General features: G+C 41.3%; 1 protein-coding gene across 5 annotated transcripts in view; it reads right to left on the reverse strand.

Moving 5' to 3' along the window:
- Positions 1-21,719, reverse strand: part of DIAPH2 (diaphanous related formin 2) — a 455,139-nt gene that overhangs the window by 187,131 nt on the left and 246,289 nt on the right. For all 5 annotated transcript variants that reach the window (XM_061598178.1, XM_061598177.1, XM_061598175.1 and 2 more), the window contains one exon: positions 5,485-5,610. In XM_061598178.1, the coding sequence (XP_061454162.1) occupies positions 5,485-5,610 (126 nt within the window). The remainder of the gene's footprint in view (positions 1-5,484; positions 5,611-21,719) is intronic.

The following is a 21,719-nucleotide window of genomic DNA, read 5'->3' on the forward strand; positions in this document are numbered from 1 at the left end:
TGACAGTCTAGCATTTTTTGGGGGGGGGGAAAGATCCCCAGGAATAAGACAATTATCTTTTTCTCCTCTGTCCCCCTCTTTATACTTTCGAACTGACTGAGGCATGGTCTGAAGATACATGAGGACACCACCTTACTAAAGCAAAACTTTATATTACTATATCAGTGCATCCCAGAGCAAATCCTGCAAAAAGCAGGGTTGGGTCTGGGTCTTCGATGAAAACTAAAAGTGTATTTTTAAGCCAGTGTTGGTGCAGTGGTGCGAGTATCAGATTGGGACCTGGAAGACCAGGGAGCAAATCCCCCTTGGCCATGGAGCTCACTAGGTGACCTTGGGCCAGTCACTGTCTATCAGCCTAACCTATCTCACAGGGTTGTTGTTAGGATAAAATCGGTAGGGGGAGAATCACGTTTGCATGCCACCTTGAGCTCCTTGGAGACAGGTGGGATAGAAATGTAGTAAAACAACTGTGCTGCTATGTGACCTCCTCAACAGACGGCTGCTTGCTCCTAACAATCTGGTAAATTGATTTGTGGAAGACCTATGTGCAGGACCAGTAGAAAAAAAGAAACATCCCTTACAATATTTCTTTAGCATCCTTTGTAGAAAGACATTACCTAGAAAGTAGGGCTTTTTTGGGGTGGGGGAGCAGTTGGGTAAGAGAGCAAAACTTTACATTACTGTATGTATATCACTGCTCAAGTGGCAGCACAGCATGTGTGGCCTACACTTTCTAAAACATAATTAATACTAGTCGCAACACATACCATCATAAACTAAGCAGTTATAAATTGGCAAAAGTAGCAGATATACAAAGCTAATTTCAGGTATTTCTTCAGTATATACAGAAACTGTAACACAACACAACACAACACAAATACCATTCATCAATGGTAGCAAGCATCAAACTCAATTATGCATTAAAATTCAGTACCACACAATATAGTTTCCAACTAGCTCAATGAATTTAACATGTTGCTTGTAATGTCTGATCTCTTCGCTAGATTTATCTATGTTGTGAAACTGCCAGATTGGTTGCGGTGTTATAGTATGATAAAAGATTACAGACAACTATAAAACCAAGCCAACAACAACTGTTATTGCTGCCTATACTTGACATCTGCTTTAGAAAGGCTGTGGAAAAGTTCAATGAAGTCAGTTTTTTATTAACTGGATTTCCCAGTTCTTAATTACACCTGAACATCGGTCAAATCATGATATTAAAGACACTGCAACACTGTTGAAATAGTAGGAATTACTTACCTTATTTCTTTCATAGCATAGTTTCAACACTGGAAAGATGACACAAATTCAAGCAGGTGGTTCTATCTTGGACCACAATGAAGTAACCAAAACAAGTTGTTACTTTCAGTGCTGTTAGCCACAGACTTCTGCTACGCAGGGTTGTTTCTCCACAAGTGCATGGTTGAAATATTGCAAATTTGATAAGTATGCAGAGTATACAACAAATAAAGAGCAACACAGATGAATGCATATGACTGTCTCAAATGAATTGCATTAAAAACTTGCTTTCAACACCACCAATTCACACATGATCATGAGAAACAAACACCTCACATAAACAGATCATACATAGTACCTTCCCTTTATCAGAGAAGGATCAACTAACAGAAGACTGATATAGGCTCTGTTTAGGCCTACATGAATAAGCCTCAGATTTGTACACTACCTCATTGCTCTCCTCTCTTCTGTTGTGCCATGCCTCTATCAGATGAGTCCTCAGAGGAGGAGGAAGAGGAGTGGAGTGCCACAGCAGAGCCAGGGAAGGGACAAGCATAATCTCCAAAGATGCAGCTCCAGACCACGTGCCTCTGGAAAATGGTCAGGCCACAGCGGAGCCCCTCGGTCAGACTCAGGGAGTGAACAGGAGGCTCCTCTGCCTCCTGCTGAGCAAAGACATCAGCAAGTAACAGAGCAACACAGGCATTCAGGCGTTAAAGCTGCAAGCTCCTGGGAGTCAGAGGGCTGACTGTAATCACCTGAATCAGGGAATGGAGTTTAAAAGGCAGTGAGAGGCCTTTTGCCCTCCACTGGAAGCAATGTTGGACATCAGCATCGGATCTTCGCCAGTCGTGCCCATGACCTTAACCCTTTGAATCTTTGAAGCCTGGACTGTATTACTAGACTATTTGATTCTTGGCTTGCCTACTGACCTTGCTTTCTGAAACTGAACAGGTATTTGGTGCTCGGAACAAAACTCCAGATCTTCCCTCACTTCCTCTCATTATTCACAGGCCTTAGCAGATTTACAACCCCGCTCCTGCCTGGCCAGCTGCTGGCTAATTGTTTTACGACACCCCTATCACCACTGTGCAGCCAGCAAAAACTGACATATTGACTGACATATGCGTATAGGACCCCCTTTGTAAGCTAAAAAAAATTAGTGACTCCCCCATGATAATTTTAATTTTAGTTGAAAAAATGGTGTGTGACAAAATCATATCTCCAAATATCCTTTTCAATTAAAAGCTCCCTGCAGACAGGGAGGTGTTGCTTTCTTTACTTGATGCAAAGATCCAATCAAATTGGTATCCCCTCCCCCCACCCACATATAGTCCTGTCTCCCAACACCATTGGCTTACATTGTTGGACTAAGAACTGGGTTCAAATCCCCACCCAGCCATGAAGCCCACTGGGTGACCTTGGACCAAACAGTCTCTCAGCCTCACCTATCTCAGAGTCTGTGTAAGGATAAAATGGAAAAGGGGGGAACCGCGTGCACTACCTTGAGCAACTTGGAGGAAAGGTGGAATATACATGCAATAATAATTAAATAAAAATAAGTAAATACACTTCTGCTGCCCTATCAGGATCCCAGCCTCAGCCAACCTGCTGAGCTTTTTTCCTTTTTAAAAAATAATAATCAAGAATCAGCAATGTGTTGGTGATGGGGATGCTAGATTGTGCACTGTAGGCAACAAGGTGCATAGATTAAGGAGAGGAGTTAGGGCTTTTAGGCCTTGGGATGATCGTCAGAACTGATGACTCGGTCAGAGTGCACTTGGTGAATGAAAGCGGAGCAGAAGATAGATCAATGCGCGCACACACACATACCTGCAAGTCCTGTGCTTCCTCACTTCTTGGCTCTGTCTGGGCTGAAGGCAAGATCTGGGCAACCTCACAAATAAGAATTATTTTTAAAAGGAGATGGCAGTGAAGCAGGAGCCAGTAAAGGCACGCAGGCTGGCTCCCAGGGAGGAAGGGGGAAAACAGCCTTTCCTTGCAGCCTTGCTTCTTTTTGCTTCACGAAAAGCCCTCTCCTCTCGTTCTGACCAAGGGCATCAGCAGCAGTGACAGTATGAGGAGACAAGAGGTGGTGATAGTAATTCCTTCTTCTTCCTGGTAGCTCTACTCTCAGCCTCCTTCGGCATCTGCCATGTTTTTTATAGGCAGGGACCTGCCTTCAACGCACCTGAAAGACACTCTGCCGCTTCAGCAAAAGTCCTCTCCTCTTGTTTGGAGCAAGGGGGAGGTATTGTCTGCAGCGGCAGTGGGGAACAGACAGTATCCAGAGAGGGAAGACTTTTAAAAAATAAATAATTCATTTCTTTATTGTTTGCAGCCCCCCAGATTACTTTGCGCCCCCCAGGTTGGGAACCTCAATTTATTTTACTATTTATGCATTAGACTTATATGCCAACCATACTAGCCTTCTGGGCAGTTTAAAAAATCAATCCATATTTTGTTCACTTTAGACATAACAACAAACTCTGCTTTCCTTTGAAAGTGGTAGTGCAGGAGGTAACATCCTCATTTGAATGCAACAATAAACTACGGCCTTGGGCTTGTATGCTTCTCTCCTCCCTGCTCTCCTCTCTTTTGCTTCAGTCTTTAACTAATCAAAATGTATCTTTATGTGTGAACCTGGACAAACTGTGACTATTCTTAACTATAATCTAGGGCAGAGGTGGGAAATCTGTGGCCCTCCAGATGTTGCTAGATTGCATCTCCCATCATCCCTGACCATTGCCTAAGCTCAGCTCATGGGACTTGGAGTTAGAAACAAGTCAACTTTAAAACCATTTTCTTTTTAATTGGCTTGTTTTCTAGTCTAGGGGGTAGCTAATGTGGTGCCCTTCAAATGTTGTTAGACTCCATCTCTCATCAGTCTCAGCAAACATAGCCAATAATCAGGGTGAGGAGGGTTGTAGTTTAACAACATCTGCAAGGCACCACATTAGCTACTCCTGCTCTACAGTTAAGATCAACTACAGCTTTGGCGTAACATTTAACAATAAATTGTAGTTCAATAAAACAGAACTGAAAGCTTCCAATGTGCTCCCCATGAGAGGAGAGGAGTACATCAGCCTGAGGCACATACATGTAACACTATGGTCTAGTATGAGGTCTGAAGCAGGCCAATGTGAGCATGCAGTGGGAAGAGGCAGCATGTGAAACTGAGGTTTGTTCATGTTAAGACCATGCCATAGTTTGTCATTATGTCTGAACCGTGGACCAGTTATCTCCCATCTATACAATTGGGAAGATTTTCCCCCAGTACTAGCTGGCTTATTTCTGAAAAAAAGAAGGAAAAAATGGTTGCTTACATATAACTGCTGTTCTTTGGAAGAAATGGACAAATGATTATTATGGGATAAATTACTACAATGTGCATGTATGACATGGAAAACGAATGGTCTGTAGTGTTTAGACGATGAAAGACATGTAACTACGCCTTGTTTTGCCATTTGCTAGAAAGGTTGTGGTAAAGTTCTCCTCACCACCAAAGTAGACATTATAGATGACAAGCTTCTCACATGGCTGCATGAGGGAGCTATAACTCAGCAACAGAGCACATATTTGGATTTAAGAAGATCTGTGGTTCAATTTCTGGCATGTCCAGTTAAATAATTTCTGCCTAAAGCCCTACAGAGCCACTAGTCAAAACAGAAAATATTGGATCAATTATCAGACTTAGTATACAAACATTTCATGTGTGTTGCCAAAATTATCACCAGATACATATCTATAATTCAGACCCACATATGAGTGTTAGTACTTGGCTCACCATTATGAGATTACCCTGAATATATGGGGAAAGAGCTTCCCTCGATTTCTTTGTAACCACCAACTTCACTAGCATTCATATCAGTTTCTATGAGGCAAGGCAGAGTATGGGGGGAAAAAACCTTCAGCTCTTCAGTTTAGCTCCCACCCCCTTTTCCCCAAGTAGCAACATTATAAAATAATAGCTAAAATGTGTATAGTTCACTTTAAGGCCAGTTCTGAACAATATGGTTTTCTCACTCAGTTTCCAGACATTTCAGATATTACTGATGTCATTTGATTACAAACCCTTAATCACACAAAAAACAGGGCAATATATTCATTTATGTTGTAGTTGTCTTATATTAAAAAGTTTTTTTTCCCCGGGCAAAACCTGTTCATAAAAATATGGATATAATGCAACTTGCATATTTCACTAGCAAGCAAAACAATTGTGTTATTAATTTAGAAAGGATATGATCATCTTCTCAACAAATCTATCATGTGGATCTTCTATTTTAGGGAACTTCTTAATATCATTTTCCAAACGTTGTATTTGATGTTCCATGGAGTCCAGGTTGCTTTTAAGACTTTGAGCTGAAACTGAGGGAAAATATGATAACTGAGAAACCAAAACCAGGTGCAAGAAAGAAAAGCAGTGTCGGAAATAATATCCATGAAAGCAGTGAGTATAATTCCATTAAAACATGTTCTCATTTTTCTGAATTACTGCTTATAAAAGTTCTACTCTTCATGAAATAAGTGAGAATATATAATAAACCAAATCATGTTTAATGTGAGAATGTCACCATTTTATACTGCCATTAGTTTAAATTAATTCATTTCTATTCAAATTTATTGATATTTCATCCCTTTAATCTACTTTGTAGTTTGAACAGCAAGTAAGATCCAAAAGAGATTCTATCTTAGAAATGCACATAGTTGGTTATATAAATGATTTAGAGAGAGCTGTAGAAGAGATCATTTCTTCTTCTTGCTCTGCAATATCATGATCTGTTTAAGCCGTGTATACCTATTGGAACTTCTTTTCTTCACAAATGTCATGCTTTAAAAAACAAACAAACAAACATTGAGCTACTGATACTTAAAGTGCAGGAAAGCAAAAACCCATGTAAACCATAGAGAACCCTTTTTAGTACAACAGTATATGCGTTAACGTTATGCAATGTTACTTAAAAACATATTTGAATATCTTTACACTTCCCATTTTCCTTCAACTACTATAGGACAGCTTGTTAGTTCTTTTTATGGGGGCAGGGGTAAAGAAAAAGTACTAACATACACTTTTTTTTAATTTGCACATCCCTCTTCACACTTTACAAACAATGCTGCCTGTTCTAGATGGGCTAAAACAGCAGATTAGCAGCCTTGGGATTCTTCTAGATCTGTCACTGGACCTCAGGTGATCTGTGGCATGGAGTGCCTTTCATCAACAGATGTTTGTGCACCAGTTTTGGCCGCTTCTAGCCATGATAATCTAGTATCTTCTATTGTGATGTGTTATATATGCACCTACTTTTGAAGACTGCTTGGTTCTTAGTTCAGGATATGGCCTCTAGGCTACTAACTGGAACCAGGTTTGATAACCACATCTTGCCAGCACCTAAAGAACTGTCAGATTCCTCTGTAGCCAATATGGAAACAGAGTTGGCTTGTGAAGGAAAAACAGAGCACTCTTCTCCTTTTCCAGCCTGTTCTGCTTCTAGCCTGCAAAGTGTTTTTCCAGCCTGTTTTTTACTCATAAGACAGGATGAGTATTTATTCATTCATTTAAGAAACTTTGGGTAGCTTAGTAATAAGACTGGTCTAAAGACTTGAGTGGCTGGACTGTGTAATCTCAAATGGATTCTATGCTCTACTCTGCATATATGGAGAAAGGTCTTCGATGTGGCAAGTGCTTGCTGATATCATTGACACTTAGTTTCATCAAGATATTTTACCAACCCAACAAACATAAGGAGCTGATTGTGATGTCCTCTGTGAATCAAAACCTATTTCTTAAAATCCTGGACATGTTGGGAGAGGCAGAGAGACAGACATGCTTTCATTTCATAACAACAATATGACTCAAGGCATCATAGTTGCACAGAAAATATTTAACATGATTGCACCTTGTAATCTGCGCAGTATTTCTCAAAACACAGGACATAAATACCTATGTTGCTCAAACTGTCAATATGAATAAGAAAGTGGCTGGAACTATAAAGAAAAACAAGGGGCAGAGAGTAGAGAAGTCAGAAGTGAGAAGATGAGAACATAACAGTTGTGATCAAAGACAAAAGGACTTAAATAGTTTCTGCTCCAGAAAATAAATAATGTCTAAGCTAGGAACAGGGAAATGAACATGAAATACACTTACATCACCACCACCATTATTAATTTATATTATATTATCAGTGGAGATTTAGAGTGTAAAAGTGTACAGGTCTCTTCCTGAAAAATATTATGATCTAAAATTCAACACCCGGGGGGTGGGGGAAGTAATGGGAGGGAATCGGAGGCAGATTAAACCGGGAAGCAATATGTGATTGTTTCAGTTACACTATACGTGAATGAGATTGTTTTAGTTACACTTTCTAAGAGTATGAGTGTGTGCCCATATACTCACACATATATACAAATGGATATACAGTAATAATAATAACAATCTGATTTCACGGCTAGCATTCTAGCATACTGGCAGGAACTATGAGGGCGATCAGAGCAAACAGAAACAAAGAAATATTTGCTTGTCATCAAATGTCTTCTTGGAGCTCCTGCCTTGTTATTTACCTTAAAAACCTATCCTTCACATAGGGAAAGCGAACTGTGTTCTCCTCGGCCCAACTTTCGCCCTAATAATGATTTATTTCAAATTAGACAGATTATTGTTAAAGTGAACAACTTCTATATCCTAGAGGATTGAATCTTGCATGCTGAGTATTAACAAAGGCAGATGGCAAAGGACAAAGACTGAATAGGATGCTGGCAAAGAAGTAATTGTGCTATTGACAAAGCTTTCTACAATCACAATCGTAATCAGTAAGAACTTCTGTTATTAAATTGCCCATTTTGTATGACCAATATGGTCCAAACATACACAAGGAGCATCTGGTGTTTATTCTAAAAACAAGTCACAACACATCCCAAACTTCCATCTACCACACAAAATGACCCTACAAAAAATATACAATCAGCATTGTCCAAAAAAAGTCCACTTGTCAATTTTATGCAAGCCTTGATTAATCTTGTTGCCAAGTGTATGAAAGTAGCTCTGTGTCATTGCAGGATAATACACAGAGTCTATATATCTATCTATATATCTATATCTATATCTATATCTATATCTATATCTATATCTATATCTATAGATAGATAGATAGATAGATAGATAGATAGATAGATAGATAGATAGATAGATAGATAGATAGATAGATAGATAGATAGATAGATAGATAGATAGATAGATAGATAGATAGATAGATAGATAGATATCTCCTAACTTCAAATATAAATATGAGCAAGCAAACACACATACAGTTACCTGGGAAAGACATTTGGGTATCACTGTAGAAGCTCACTGAAAAGTTCAGTTAATTAAACTACTGTAGTGAGAAAGTCAAATTCAGTACCAGGAATTATTTAAGAAAAGTATTGAAAATATCAGTGTCTTTATCAATAGTAACTATACATGATTTGATTTACAATATTTTGTGCAGTTACAGTCAAAACAATATTTACATGAAAAAAGGTTATTTGGTTTATTTTATTCTTCGGTTTTGGTTTATTCTTCAAGACTAGATCATTTTGTTTTTTTTGGCATCCTGTTTCAAAAAGGGTATTGTAGAGTTTGGAAATGTCCAGAAAAGGGCTATGAAAATTATCATGGAGTATTATTTGGCATCTTAGTTAAGACGATTAAGCCTTTTTAGTTTAGAAAATGACACTTGGAGGAGTAGATATGATAGGGTTTATCATGTAATATGAACCACATGGAGAGACTAGACAGAGATAAATTATTATCTCTTATTTACACACCACATATAGGCACTCTGGGGCTTTCAATATATTTTATTGCAATCAGGAATAAATGTGTTTCCCCAAAAAAAGACACAGGAGTTCCCCTAGCACACAAACTTATTGTAGCAATGTCTTGTCTTATGGAATTATTAGCACAGTATGTTGCAAAAGGTTGAAGAAGGGGAGAAATATTGTTTGTTTGGGCAATTCTTAGTTCACTCTTCATTAAAATAATCACAGAATGAGGTACAATATAAACACCAAAAACCAATCCCCCCCCCAAAAAAAACCCTTAAAAACCATAATCACACACAACATATAAGCAAATCCAGCAAGGGCAGGCTGCCCAATTCCACAATCAATTTAGCCAAAAGCCTAGGTGAATAAAAATGTGTTTAACTGGTGATGAAAAGTTGCTAATGTCAGCACCAGTCAAATCAATGATAGGAGGGCATTCCACGAACAAGGTGTCAATATTGGCAACACCCTCATCCAAGTTGCTGCATAATGAACACTCAGCAAAGGTGGCAGCATTAAGAAGGCATCCCCACCTGGTAATTACATTTGGACAAGCACACATGGGAGCAGGCAATCCATCAACTATCTAGATCTAAAGCCATGTAAGGCTTTACATGTCAAAACAGGCACTTTAAACCTGTGTTTGGAACCAATTGGCAGCCAGCGCACATCTTTTAGAACCAGTATATGTTCATAGAAGGCTGCCACAGTCAACAAGTTAAATTTAGGCATACCTTCAGACTACATTCCAGATCCTTAAAGAGGTGTGCAACCCCACTGAGAACAGGTAACAGGTCTAGTTACCTGTTAGGAGTCACCTATCCACAATGCTTCTTTCTGCCTTATCAGAATCCAATCTCCAATTATTGGCTGTCATCCAGCCCACCATTGCATCCAGATGCTGGTTAAGGAGTAGCACAGCATATTGATGACAATTCACTCCATATCTTGTGTTGACTATTCTCTAATGGCTTCATATTAATTTTAAATAATATGAATTAAATAGTATTGGGGACAGAATGGAGCCCTGTGGCACTCCATAGCATTCTGTAACTGGCAGGGTGCTGACCCAGTGCTGTTCTCTGGAAATGGCTCTGAAAGTAGAAGTGGAACCACTGTAAAATGACCCCAAACCAGAGTCATTCCAGGACAATCCCATGGTCAATTTTATTAAAAATTGCAGAGATGAAGGAGAATCAACAAGGTTGCATTCCCCTGTCCCTCACTTGATAAAGGTCAATCATCAGGGCAATCAATTCTGTTTCTTCAGTCCCATAGCCAAACCTGACCCCAGAGTGAAATGGATCTAGATAATCAGCTTAATCCAAGAGCAACTGGAGCTAATAAACTACTATAATTTCAACAACTTGCCTCTAAATGAGGCATTAGTGACCAGGCTGTTCTTGTTGTAATCCTCTGAGTGCAATGTGGGCTTCTTTAGGAACAGACACATCAATGCTTTCTTAAGGGCATCAAGCACCTGCCGTTCCCATAGTGATGTGTCAACCACACACTGAACTCATGTAGTCAGTTGCATCTGGCTTGTTAGGAAAGAGGAAGTAGATAGGAAGGGCAAGAGTCAAGAGGGCACGTGGTGGATCACACACATCCAATTGCCTTGTCCATGTTCTTAGTCTCACAAGCTCCCAGATTCAAAGTTAAGTCTGATGCATGAGCATTAGTTTTGATACCTACAGAGGAGGGATTTGTAGTATCTCCCAGGAACACATTTAAGCTTGTTGAGTACAAGCTGGATTTACAAGTATGTGCCAACTGTGCGTACACACATACAGAGTGCAAATTGCTTTAATGGTCATGAATGCCAGGACACACCCCAATAATGATGAAAGACAGGTTAGAATTCCTGTCACAATGTAATTTTCTCTTTATCAAGCCATATAAATACAAATAATTCATAACTACCTTTTAAATAGATTGTTTCAGATGCAATTAATCCGTGTGAGTGTCTGGAATCTGGGAAAGGTCATAAGCTTCATTTCTGTGTCTAGACAAGTAATTTATTAGACACTCATGCATTCTGGCTGCACAAATAGCCTACAGAGGGAAAGAGGAGGCAGGATAGAAAACATTGTCCTCCCCTGGATTATCTGTGTTGCCATTTCATCCTGTACAAGCACTCTAGTCTTGGGTACTTCCTGAAAGGTTGTTAAGGTCAATGCTAAGTATTTAAGAAAACAATGAAATGTATTTCTGTGGCTGAACTTGGAATCCCCGTGGGGATACATAAATACAGCTGCAATGATTTCTATCAATACTAGTGCTCCAAAGTGGGGAGTACAGAGCTTGGAAAAGTTACTTTTTTGAACTACAACTCCCATCAGCCCCAGACAGCATGGCCACTGGATTGGGCTGATGGGAGTTGTAGTTCAAAAAAGTAACTTTTCCAAGCTCTGGCTGAGTATAAAGAAAGTCTGCTTTTGCTAATAAAGATGGCTCTGTGGCAAGGAATTGTGGGGGAAACATCTTGCATGAACTAGGGCCTCTAGTAGGCCATGAGACTGTCAGTTCTCACAGGTGAATCCAGTTAATTAAGCAGGCAGTAAGAACACCTGCTTATCAGCTTGAGGCTGGTACCTCAAGGCCACAGGGCTGGGAAGCTTTGAGAAACTGCACAGCCATTAGGTGTGAAAGCTCTAGTCAAGAAAATTTCACCATCAGGAAGCCCTCTGACTGGCTAATTAATTCCTGGCTGTTGCTGGAGTTTTTCTCATAAACAGTAGAGTCGAGAGTTTAGCCTTTGTTCTCTGCTGTTGGGGATCCATCCTCCTAATGCTATCCAGGTCATACATCTCGGGGGGACATGTGAAACCATGAAGTTATTCTTCCTGTCTTCCTATGGTTTGTGAATAAAGCATAAGTTAAACAGATTTGTTATTTTTGTCCTGTGATTTGAGTATTTTGTATTTTACCTAACCTTCTGGGTGTTTGGTTTAAGGAATTATTTTGCTGCTGTTTTTGCACTTATAGTTTTTATTTTTAAATAAAAGATACATATTATTTATCAGTGTGTACTCACTGCAAGGGAATTTTGGCTTTTAATCCAGCATCTTGGCCATTTAGCCACACAATACCATATAATCGGGTCTTTTTGCCTTAGTTCCAGGACAAGGACTGCAGGTTGGCTCGTCTCATGGAATCCTTGGCAAGTGTATTGTTCTGGCACTTTGGGTTTTCTCTTGGGCCAGAATGGAAGACCAGGTTAAGGGGTGGTGGCAACCTACCTACCTTACAGGGTTGGTGTTTGGCTTAACTCAGCCCTGGCAATGGAGGCACGGGTTGTGGCTGGCCAGGATCAATTGCCCAGGAATAGAGGGATTGATCTGGCAGTTCTTTACAGACAGAAGATGACTGTCAAGGACTGTTTGTATTACATGCAGCCATAATGGTTAATGATGTTAAACTTCTTATTTTTGTTGCAAATATAAATACACCAACAATCCAGAACGGAACACAACTCAGTTTACAGTTTAAGCTAGTAAGTCATTTTAAAGTAAACATCAGGCCAGAGTTGGACAGCATAGCAGTAAGTCCTGTATTCATGTGCTCCTGTCTCATCCTTTCCCCCTGGTTATGCAACCCTGATTTGCAAGGAAAAAAGGTTCCTCAACAGGAAAAGAAAGACAATAGGAAAAATATAATGAATTTGCACATCCACACATTTTAGTGTTGGCTGATCTGTGCACTTCTACATCTCAAATCAAGTAGTCTAACTACAATAATAATTGCTTTTGTAACTTATTTAACACATTTCAAAATTAAATGTTTTAATACATAATTAGCATCTCATATAATAATAATAATAAACTTTAATTTATAGGTCGCCTATCTGGCCAATGGCCACTCTAGGCGGCTTACAGTAAAATATGATACAATACAATAAATAAGATATAGTCAATACATTACATACAAGGTCAGTATAATAAATTATCAGCATTTCAATACAAGGCTAATTTACCCTAGAAGTCTCAGAGGTTGTAAAGGCCTGGTTAAAGAGCCAAGTCTTCAGGCCCCGGCGAAATATTTCTAGGGAAGGGGCATGTCGAAGATCTATTGGGAGGGAGTTCCAGATCGAGGGGGCCGCCACAGAGAAATCTCTCTCCTGAGTCTTCACCAACCTAGCCACTTTAGTTGGCGGGACTGAAAGCAGGTCCTGTGTGGCAGATCTCGTAGGGCGGCACAATTTATGATGGTGGAGGCGCTCCGTCAGATATACTGGGCCCAAACCGTATAGGGCTTTAAAGGTTAATACCAACACCTTGAATTGAGCCCGGAAAATAACTGGAAGCCAGTGGAGATTGTAAAGCATTGGAGTAATATGATCGTATCGGCGGCTATTCGTGAGTAAACGAGCCGCCGTATTTTGTACCAGCTGTAGTTTCCGGACTGTTTTCAAGGGTAGCCCCACGTAGAGCGCATTGCAGTAGTCTAAACGAGAGGTGACCAGAGCGTGCACTACAAGTGGGAGCTGGTGAACAGGAAGATAGGGTTGCAGCCTTCGAATGAGGCGCAGTTGACCCCAAGCTGCTCGGCACACCGATGAAACTTGGGCCTCCATAGACAGCTCAGAATCAAGAATCACCCCAAGACTGCGGACCTGATTTTTCAGGGGCAATTGTACCCCATTAAATATCAGGTCGATGTCTCCCAATCTTCCCTTGTCTCCCACGAGCAGTACTTCACTTTTATCAGGATTCAGCTTTAGCCTGTTTCTTCCCATCCATCCACTCACAGATTCCAGGCACTTGGACATGGTTTCCACAGCCGACTCTGGTGAGGACTTAAATGAGAGGTAGAGCTGAGTATCATCCGCATATTGGTGACACTGCAGCCCAAACCTCCTGATGATGGTTCCCAGCGGTTTTACATAAATGTTAAATAGCATGGGAGAAAGGATAGAACCCTGTGGCACACCGCAATTGAGGGACCAAGGGTCTGAAACCTCATCTCCCAATGCTACTTGCTGTTGTCTACCGGAGAGAAAGGAATGGAACCAGTGTAATACTGTGCCTCCTATTCCTAATCCCTCCAGACGATCCAGCAAGATACCGTGGTCAACGGTATCGAAAGCCGCTGAGAGATCCAAGAGGACAAGAAATGTGAGTTCTCCCCTATCTAATGCCCTCCTCATATCATCCACCAGAGCGACCAAGGCTGTTTCTGTTCCATGTCCAGTCCTGAAGCCTGATTGGTATGGATCTAGATAATCCCTTTCATCCAAATGCGCTGACAACTGATTGGCCACCACTCGCTCAATGACCTTGCCCAGAAATGGTAAATTTGAAATTGGGCGAAAGTTGTTTAAATCTTGGGGATCCAAGGAGGACTTTTTCAGAATTGGTCTTATAACTGCCTCCTTGAGGGCTAATGGCAATACACCCTCATTCAAGGATGCATTTACCACCGCCTTGATCCCATCGCCCAATTTCTCTTTACAGCTCATCAAGAGCCATGACGGGCAAGGATCAAAGAGACAGGTGGTAGGTTTCATAGTTGACAGTACCTTGTCCACATCCTCAGAAGGAAGAGGCCGAAACCGATCCCATTGGATCACATTATGACTGGTCAACTCCGGTCCACTATCTGCATTCACGGTATGCGGAATCGAGCTTCTTAGATGCTCAATTTTATCAGCAAAGTGTTTTGCTAAATTGTCACAGGAGGCTTTTGAACATTCCAAGGGTTCTTGAGCAACTGGACCGACCAGGCTTCGGACCACTTGGAATAGCCTCCTGGGACAACACTCTGCTGATGCAATAGAGGCAGCAAAGTAGTCCTTCTTTGTTGCCTTTATTGCCACATGATAGGCAGTTACTGCTGCTCTAACTTGTGTCCGGGCATCTTCGGAGCGGGACTTACGCCACCGGCGCTCTAGTCATCTCACCTCCTGTCTCAGAACACGCAACCGTGGTGTGTACCAAGGTGCCGTTTGAGATCTTTCCAGGGGGAGAGGACGTTTCGGAGCCACTAGGTCTAATGTCCTGGTGATCTTTGTATTCCATTCCGTCACCAGGGTTTCAACCGAGTGACCTTCAGCAGGATCTAATTCCCCAAGCACATTTAGGAATCCTTCTGGATCCATCAGACGCCTGGGGCGGACCATTCTAATAGGTCCTGCGCCTTTGCAGAGGGTGTGTGGCAACGAGAAGTCTACATTTACCAGATGGTGGTCTGACCATGACACAGGGGTAGAAGTCATAGTCCCTAACTTCAGAGCACTTTCCTCCTCCCCCAGTACAAATACAAGGTCGAGAGCATGACCGGCTACATGGGTGGGCTCAGTATTACTAAGGTGCAGTTCCCAGGAAGTCATGGTTTCCAGGAAATCCCGAGGGGCTCCCTTGAGAGTGGTCTTGGCATGCATGTTGAAGTCCCCCATCACTAATAGTTCTGGGGTCATCATACGTACACCCGAGACCACCTCTAGCACCTCGGCCAGGGACTCTGCCGTGCAGCGAGGCGGGCGGTACACAAGCAGGATCCCTAAACTGCCCTTCGGGCCCAGCCTCCAGTACATGCAATCAACAAACTTGGTCCCCTGGAGAGGAGGTCTGGCAAAGACTAAAGACTCTCGATAGATGACAGCCCCTCCCCCTCCCCACCTTCCTTCCCTCGGCTGCTGTGCATAGCGGAAACCTGGCGGGCACATTGCCTCTAAAATAGGTGCTGAGGCTTCGTCTAACCAGGTCTCCGTTATACATGCCAGGTCTGCGGATTCATCCAAGATCATATCATGGATGCAAGATGTTTTCTGCACCACAGACCTGGCATTACACAGCAGCAAACGAAGGTTGGTTAGAATCCTGCCTTTCCCAGTTATCTTCTGGTTTTGGGCAGACCTGGAGCAAGGGATAGGTATTATGCATCTTTCCCTTGTTCCTCTATTCTGACCAGGTCTGCCTCCAGCACCACTCCATTGTCTGCCACCCAATGTTTGTATACATTGGCCCCCATCCCTTTTAGTCACATCCCCCCGCGGTTTACACATGCCCCTATCCCTAAACGCCGGGGAGTTGGAATAACTCTAGATCCAGGGACCTATTTCATACAGTTTCACAACAACCCTCCTATCTTACAATTTTAACTAATGCCAATTTATCTCTTTATTTAATCAGTATAATGACTATAATATTTGTTAAAATATATGATGGGGATTAAACATTAATTACCTGTACTTGTATCAATAAACAATAAATATCCAGATACAGGATTCCATCCATCTAGTTCCTAACCTTAGTAGGTATAACAATAATGGCGATAATAACAATAGCAGCTATCTCTCATCCATCTAGATCTATACATCCATTCATTCAGTTTCCTTTCACTCATTCAATCATTCATCAAAATTCATTCATAACACAATTTACAGTGATTAAAACAGCTGTAGAATCTTCTTCAGCCAGATCTTCAAAGTCGCCTAGTTCTTATTAGGCTTAGTGCGAGCAACTGTAGACCATCAGTCAATTTACTCTGGAGATATTAATACCCAAAGAGATGTTCATGTCCAAAGAAGCCACGGCCGCAGCGATGACTCGTAGTGATGACCCGCGGTGATCTTCAACAATGGAATCAGTCCAACTCAGCGAGAGCAATGCCGACAATAATCGCCAGCATCAGCACTAACACCAGAGAACAATGGGCCCGCAGCCAAACAAGCAGGTCTACGAAGATTGCCAGCGACAACTGCCACACTTTAGCAGCCGCCAGATGGCAGTAGTAGCTGACCGCAGCAGCGACCGACAGCAGCCCAGGGACCATGGCCCCGTACCAGGCAAGGCCGCGGCATCCGGCCACACAGTAACGACAGCGGCAGCCCAGCCCGACCAGCAACAGCCAGACGAGGCCCAGAGCGGCCCAGAAGGGACGCCGCACTAGCGGCGCCAGCAGCAACAGCGGCAACCCGAAGTCAACAACGGCCCGGGTGGCACAGCACACCACGCCCGGCCCAGCGGCAGCGGCAGCACCCAGATGCCGCCCCGACCAGGGCGACACAATGCAGCACAACGCAGCACACAACCCAGCAGCAGCGACAGCAACCCAAGCAGCGCCCGAATCCGCGGCGCCAAGGCTGCCATGGGAGCCCGGGCCCGGTAGCAGCGGCAGCGACCCAGGAGGCCGCAACAACCAGCACCCAAGTCCGAGGCACCGAAGGCCGCAAGGAAAACGCACCCGGTCCAGACAGCGACAGCGACAGCAGCCCAACATCCAGCCCAACGCAAGCGACGCCACAGGTAATGTGAAAGGTGGGAGTTGATAAATGATGGCAATGGATGATGGTGGATGATGAAATAAAATATCTATTTTTATTTTTACAAACTTCCAGCAACAGACTCACAAATATTTGAACTAATTATGAACTTTTAAAATGATACATGCACTTTTTTCCTGAAGAAACATATAGCAATTAAACCATGAAACTGATTTTCAAGGAACACCATTGCTCAAACTGTTAAAAATGTACTGGACAGCACCCTGAAGTGTAGACTCTAGGGAACTGGTTAGCAGAAGAACCCACCAGTGAATCTAATTGGTGTTTATCTTGATAGGGGATTTAAGTCCAAGAACACAACTTTCAATCCAAACAATTTAGGACTGTGACAACTGGATACATTTCACACATTCTTACCAGCTAAAATCTTATTATGCGATTTTCACAACAGAGAAACAATGGTTAAGATCTCAATTTTTCATAACTATTGATTATACTATGTTTGAATACTATGCTAGAAGAAAAAAGTGAACTAAGACTGGATATTGTTTGTTATTGTAATTTCATTACTATTGAATTTAGGTTGTGGTTTTTTTGGAAGAATATTGTGTATGTGTGTGTGCTTGAATTTAGGTTGTGGTTGGTGAGTGTGTTTGTGTGTAAATGAACTCTTAAAATGCTCTAACATTTTTATAATATTTCTTTAGTGAGGCACTGTGAGAGGATATTAACAATAACGAGGCAAAATGCAAGGATCATTGACATTTTCACACACACACAATCAAGTAGGAGGCACATTAATAGTTGTCACCTGCTATCCAAGCAATGGTACAGTTACCCTTCCCCAGCAGAAAAAAAGATAATTTGCTTCCAACCATAGAAATAATAAATGAAAATAATAAATAACCCTCTATGTTAAATTTGGATGTCTTACTAAATTGGAAGGCACAAACAGAATGTTCCCTTGTCCTTTCAGTCAGCAGTTAGCAGTTGAAATATTGAACTGGGACCAGGGAGATCCAGATTCAAAATGGGGTTGTCAACTCTGGCTGAAGAAATTTCTACTGATTTTTTAAAAACTGACACCAAATTTCTACAAGTTGCTTTACACCTCTAAATGCTGCTTAGAATTCATAGATCTAATTTCACTCCTTCAAATCACCTTTAAACAGTACACTTGGGGGAGAATAGCAGGTATATTGTAGTATTCTTCCTCCCTGCAGATATGCAGCTGATATGACACCTCCATACTGAAATATTTGAAATTAAATGTGATGTTTTTACCTTAAAGATTGGTTAGCTTGCCCTCAGCTTCCTTTTTTTCACACTTCAGTTTGTGTGTGCAGTTCAGCCTTTACAACACTATCACTGAGCCCGTTTCTGTCCTTGCTCCACAGCTGTGACATTAAACTGAAACTCTCTCTCAGCACACATTAGCCACACTAGCTTAGCATATTCCCCTTGTATGGGGAATTATCAGGAAAACAGATTTATTGGAGGAATGAATGAATCCCCAAAGTTTGGAGACTGAATAAATGCCTAGCTCCTCCTCTCTGTCCCACCACTTTTTTTAGTCTTGTAACTCCATCCACATTTACCTGGGATTGGCTTCCATGGTTTTTCCTTCTCTTTACTAACACCCCCTCTCTGTATCTCCTGCACCTTGCTGCTCAGACGTCCTCACTTCCATGTGACTTTACCAGGCTTGCTTCTCCACTGACCTGGCCTATAGCTGGGGCAATCAACAATCCCCTGGAGCTGTGGCCTTTTATTAAGGGCTCAACTAACTAGTGATTTGTGTAGGAACATCTTGCATATGCATCTAACTAGCACTCGGTGTGAGAAAGTGCAGGGGTGGCTTGTCAAATCTATAGGTCTGGCCTCAGGAAATTCCTGGAAGTAGAGGTCAATTCCTAGAAAGTCCAGGACAAACCAACAACCTTCTCAGCCATAAAGCTCACTGGGTAACCTTAGGCCAGTCACTAGGCTTAGCCTAACCAATTTTACATAGGAAAGCAGGGAAGAACCATGTTCTAAGCTCCTTGCAGAAAGGGCAGAACATACATTTAATACATTAATGGATGAATGAAATAATCTCTGAAAGTTATTTGAACTCCTCACTGATGACTAGCTTTTCAAAGATGTGGGCAAAATACTTCCTGTGGTTGATTACAGCCCCTTCCCCATTAGATATGGCTACAAAAATCAATGGTGAACTGTACTCATGTGGTGAATGTCCTGTTCACCATGTAGAATTACATCTGTAAATAATTTGATATTTTTATTATTATATCAGGCAATAAAAATCCAAAATTATAAATGGTTTGACTGATGTAAAAAGGTTATTTTTTTCTAATTGTTTTATTGTGAATGAGATAATTCTACCTAAGTAATGTAAATGAAAAAGTTAAAATTTTAAAAAGATAAATATTTGACACGATTTTCATGCCAGCAGATGTTCTAAGGAATGATTCCATGTGTTTGTGAAGCACTTGCCATTATTTTGAACACTGGGCAAATGTAAGGATTCTTATGAACACTCATTATTCCTCCTGCACCTGCCTCCCCACAATTTGAATTTGATGAAAAATTAACAAAAGATAAAAATATTGCTCCTAGTCAAAATCCCAACTACACTCTGATGTACACATGGAATTTATGCTCATTCACTTCCATGGAGAGTGACTACAGTGACAGAGATAGACAAATCATCTACAAAAGCAGCAGGTGGGCCAGCCTTGTGAGTGGTGAGTTTTACAAGTGTGCATGCAAGCCTTGCTATTTAAATATATAACTGAATTTAGATGCATGCCCATGAAAAAGCTGGGTTATGAAGCTCCAGTAATCAACTCTCCCCCTCCCCAAATGTGGTTAGGTAGACTACTAGATAGTGAACTGACTGAATAAGCTTGAAGCATGGGATGCATCTAGATATACATAGTTTAAATGGTGAGCCCACTTTCGAAAAACACTCAATGTTTGTCATAGTACCAAATCTTCAAGAAAATATTTTCTTCCAGTTTTAGCTGATTTGGTGTGCACAGCACAGATAGGCTGACCATGTTGTCAGGAAACCTCATCCACTACCACCCCTTCTCTGGGCATATTTTCAACAGTGGAAAAAAAAAAAGAGTGGTGGTGATGGTCTTGATTTAAAGTGTCAAACACATAAGCAGACAGAGATGCAAGGTGCTTGGGGAAATTCCTCCTTCAAAATACGTGCACGCACACGCACACACTAAACAGCCAGTTTGAAGCAGGCAGATAGGCATGGAGGGAGAATGAGTAGATCCACTTTCACTTCTGTATTTCTATCAGAAGAGAAGCAAAAACCGAAGTGTGCCTTGCAGCTGAAAAACCTGTACATACTCCTGTTTCTAAACAGTTTGTATGCACACCAGGAGTGCATACCTTTCAACTCCCAATGGGTTTGCCTTTATAATGGAAGTTTCAAGTTTAGGTATTGTGCAGAATCAATAAAGAGGACACCATTGTTAGAAACAATGCTGATTTGATCCCTGAAGTATGATCAAATTACCTACTGTGCTAGTGTTGCATTAAACACAGTATCTTTTTAGCCTTTACTTTCGTTTCAGTTACAGAACCTGAGATGAAAAAAATAACCATCATATATGAAGTGTTCTGCCTTGCCTTACAGTATTTACTAACTACTTTATCTTGTGTTAATGTATTTCAGATTTCTCTCCTTTGCTCCCTCTCCCTCTCATGCAATTAATCAGAAACACTATTCCTAAAAGTCTAGGATATCTGCTGAAATAAAACATTTTTTGTTACATGGATCACTATCTAGCTCAATCATTACAATGAAAAAATCATTAAAACAGGTTAGCACTCCTTACTATACAGTCGTATCTAAGTTCTTAAGGATTTTATTTAGACAAACACAGTCAAACAATAAAAAGGTGTAAGATAAAAAGAGTACACCTTTAGGGCAGACACACACAAAATGCTGATCTTGACTCTTGTATTGTTAGTCTTTCCATTCTTTGAGTTTATCTTTGTAGAACAATCTCATTTCATCAAAGATAGAGAGAATTGTGCACCCAGTTTTATACTGCCCTGTCCATTTACTTTGCTAGGACAGAACAAAATTTTAAGATAAGAGTGTTTCATAACCAGTCTAGCCCAGGGAGACTTCCGGACTCATCAGAATTTAATGAGGCATTCAATCTAAGAAATAAATTAACTGACATTGTAAGATCATGTTTAATGAAGCGGGTATGTGCAAAAGGTCTATTCTACAATAGCAGTATAACCTACAGAGAATAAAGCAGAAGACTTATCAATCGTTTGGGATATAATGGCTCTCTGTGGAACAAAGACCGGTGAACCTTAGAAGTTCATGGCTAAGGCCATGAGCAGCAATGTAGTGGCGAATTTAAAAGTGCAGGGTCCCTTCATAATAGTCATACCACGCCCCTCACAG

This window comes from Rhineura floridana, chromosome 16, assembly GCF_030035675.1.
Source record: "Rhineura floridana isolate rRhiFlo1 chromosome 16, rRhiFlo1.hap2, whole genome shotgun sequence".
Lineage (NCBI taxonomy): Eukaryota > Metazoa > Chordata > Lepidosauria > Squamata > Rhineuridae > Rhineura > Rhineura floridana.